This window comes from Arctopsyche grandis, chromosome 10 (assembly GCF_051622035.1).
Source record: "Arctopsyche grandis isolate Sample6627 chromosome 10, ASM5162203v2, whole genome shotgun sequence".
NCBI lineage: Eukaryota > Metazoa > Arthropoda > Insecta > Trichoptera > Hydropsychidae > Arctopsyche > Arctopsyche grandis.
This window is the reverse complement of record NC_135364.1, coordinates 20,138,290-20,141,059: the sequence shown is the minus strand read 5'-3', so window position 1 is coordinate 20,141,059 and position 2,770 is coordinate 20,138,290. Positions and strand designations below refer to the sequence as shown.

Below are 2,770 nucleotides of genomic sequence, written 5' to 3'. Positions count from 1 at the left end.
AATGTCCAAGGAAATAATGTTCGAGCGACAAAATTTTCAAAAATCCTAAATTTTTAAAGTTAATTTTAAATTATTATTATTTTTCAATTTAAATAAGTAAATATTGGATACGGTTGAGAACACCTGTCATTTACACTAATTAAATAACGCCCGCGATGTGTACGATAAAAAGTAAATTATTCATTTTAAATAAATATGGAATTATAATATATATAAAATATATATAAAATACGGAATAATCACGGTTACACGACCAATTGTCGTGTAACCGTGTCATACTAACGAGAACTCGAGTGCCAGATTGTCGTGTATTCACGATTGTCGTGTACGAAATGTACGAAACATTTTCTCAAGTTATGCTTGATTTGTGAGTCGGGTATTATTAAGTCGAGGTGTATCTGAAAAGAAAAGTTTGGCGCGTGCAGAGGAGCAGCGCGGGATTCATAGACAATGCGCACGGGTGAGCATACAACAGAAGTTTGGGGAGGCGAGTGGCGGCGGTGTGGGCAGTCGGCGAGTGGTGGTCGGGGTGAGGAGTGAGGAGCGAGTAATAGCGATAGTTGTCAGTCGGGCGCGTGCAGTGCAAACGCGAGCACGCTCTGCTCGCGGTTCTCGTGGGGTGCAGTGGGTGATGCGGGTGGTGCGCGCGCGGCGGCGGCGGTGGCGGCGGCCGCGCTCCCACCCCTGAGGAGCGCCGCTCGAAGTGACCGGCGCTCGCCGGACTAAATCGGGACAGCGAAAGCGAATCGCGAATCCCGAATCCCGAATCCCGAATCGTGGAATAGTGGAAATGCGCGACTTCAAAGTGGTAGTGCTGGGGTCGGGCGGCGTGGGCAAGTCCGCGCTCACCGTGCAATTCGTGTCGGGCTGCTTCATGGAGAAGTACGACCCCACCATCGAGGACTTCTACCGCAAGGAGATCGAGGTGGACAACTCGCCGTGCGTGCTCGAGATCCTCGACACGGCCGGCACCGAGCAGTTCGCCTCCATGCGAGACCTCTACATCAAGAACGGCCAGGGCTTCGTGGTCGTGTACTCCCTCACCAACCACCAGACCTTCCAGGACATCAAGCCCATGAAGGAGCTGATCACGCGCGTCAAGGGCAAGGAGCGCGTGCCCATCCTGCTGGTGGGGAACAAAGCCGACCTGGAGCACCAGCGCGAGGTGCCCGCTGCCGAGGGGGGCGCGCTCGCCCAGCAGTGGGGCTGTCCCTTCGTCGAGGCCTCGGCCAAGAGTCGCACCAACGTCAACGAGATGTTCGCCGAGATCGTCCGTGAGATGAACGTCAGTCCCGACAAGGAAAAGAAAACCTACTGCTGCTGCACGCTGCTGTAGCCTTTTCGCCACCACCACCAACCCCTCTTTATACTTTATATATGTGTAAATAAATAAATCGACTCAAAACTCCAAGTGAATTGTGTGCTATGTGCATGTGCGTGTGTTCTCTGTATTGATGACGCCGACACATGTATGTGTGTGTACGTGTGCGCCCCCCTCCCCGCCTAGCCCCTCTCAAAGGGGAAGGGGGCGCAGCCGTCGACCGTCTTATATATGTATATATATATATATATATATATATATATATTTATATATATGTATTAATCGTGAATCATCGTCATATATATGTATCAATAAATGAGAAAAAAAAAGAAATCAATTGAGCAGACCGTCAAGCGTGCAACATATTTAAAAAAATATATGGCGGTTTGCAAAACATTTTTTTCTACACCTATATATATATATATATATATATATATATATATATACTAATAATTTAAACATGATTAAATATATATATATATATATATATATATATACACGAAATGTAATTTTGTTATAAATTATTATTATTATAGTATTTGTAATATTTGGTAACGATTATGTTTATATGTTTTATTAAGAAGGCCATGTGATGAATGTATGTTTGCGTGTGTGTGTGCGTATGTGTTTTTAGCGTGATTGTGTATTAAAAGTCTACCAGGATTTGTGATATATACGCATACGAGAGTATCTCTAAAATAAAATAATACTGAAAAAATAAATCAAAGTTAAAGTGTAATCTTGCGTGAAGTTTTATTGTTGTTGTCGTTGTGCAGGTGAGCCAACCTTATTCAGTCCCCGTTCGAATTGTGCGTTGTCGGTCTTGTGACGAGACGACACGGCCATGTTCAACTTGTGTGCTTTTCGGATTTGGGATCGTGCACGTGCTCGGTGGTTATTAACCAAGGTTAAGGTCTTTCAACTCTGGGGTTAATTTTAGACGCGAGACGAGATGCAAACCGAGCGATAGGACTAGGGATGTAATGTAATATTGTAAACCTTCCCTTTTTTTCATTATTTATGTACTTGTTTCGTGTATACTTGTATGTGTGCTTGTATTCATACGTGGAATTTGTTATGAGATAGTGAACTTGAGAAGAGTTTTTTTTTATTGAAAATACCATTTATGACGTATATTTTTTCAACGCAAAGTTTTTATTCAATTTTTATATTTTAGGTAGACTTCTCGTGAGAGTTTAATTTCATTAGATTTGCCGCCCATATGACGGTAACACCTGTATATCTCGGCTTTTAAAATGAATATTTATGAGCTTACTTTTAATATTTTTGTTTCGAAATCAGAATTTATCGGTTTTACGAAATCTGAATTTATCTAAATATCAGTTTCAAACTTCAAGGTCTAGTTTTTCAATAGGTTTTTCCCCTATACATATCCATGATGTACCTGAAACATTTGTATTTCGTCACTGCTACTTCTATTTTTTGTTT

General features: G+C 42.4%; 1 protein-coding gene across 1 annotated transcript; it reads left to right on the top strand.

Moving 5' to 3' along the window:
• Nucleotides 1-505: 505 nt before the first annotated feature.
• Nucleotides 506-2,058, top strand: Rap2l (Ras-associated protein 2-like). The gene is made up of 2 exons (XM_077440088.1): nucleotides 506-1,554; nucleotides 1,814-2,058. The coding sequence occupies exon 1, from the start codon at nucleotides 791-793 to the stop codon at nucleotides 1,334-1,336; it is 546 nt and encodes a 181-aa protein (XP_077296214.1). The 5' UTR covers nucleotides 506-790; the 3' UTR covers nucleotides 1,337-1,554; nucleotides 1,814-2,058.
• The last annotated feature ends 712 nt before the right edge of the window (nucleotides 2,059-2,770 follow it).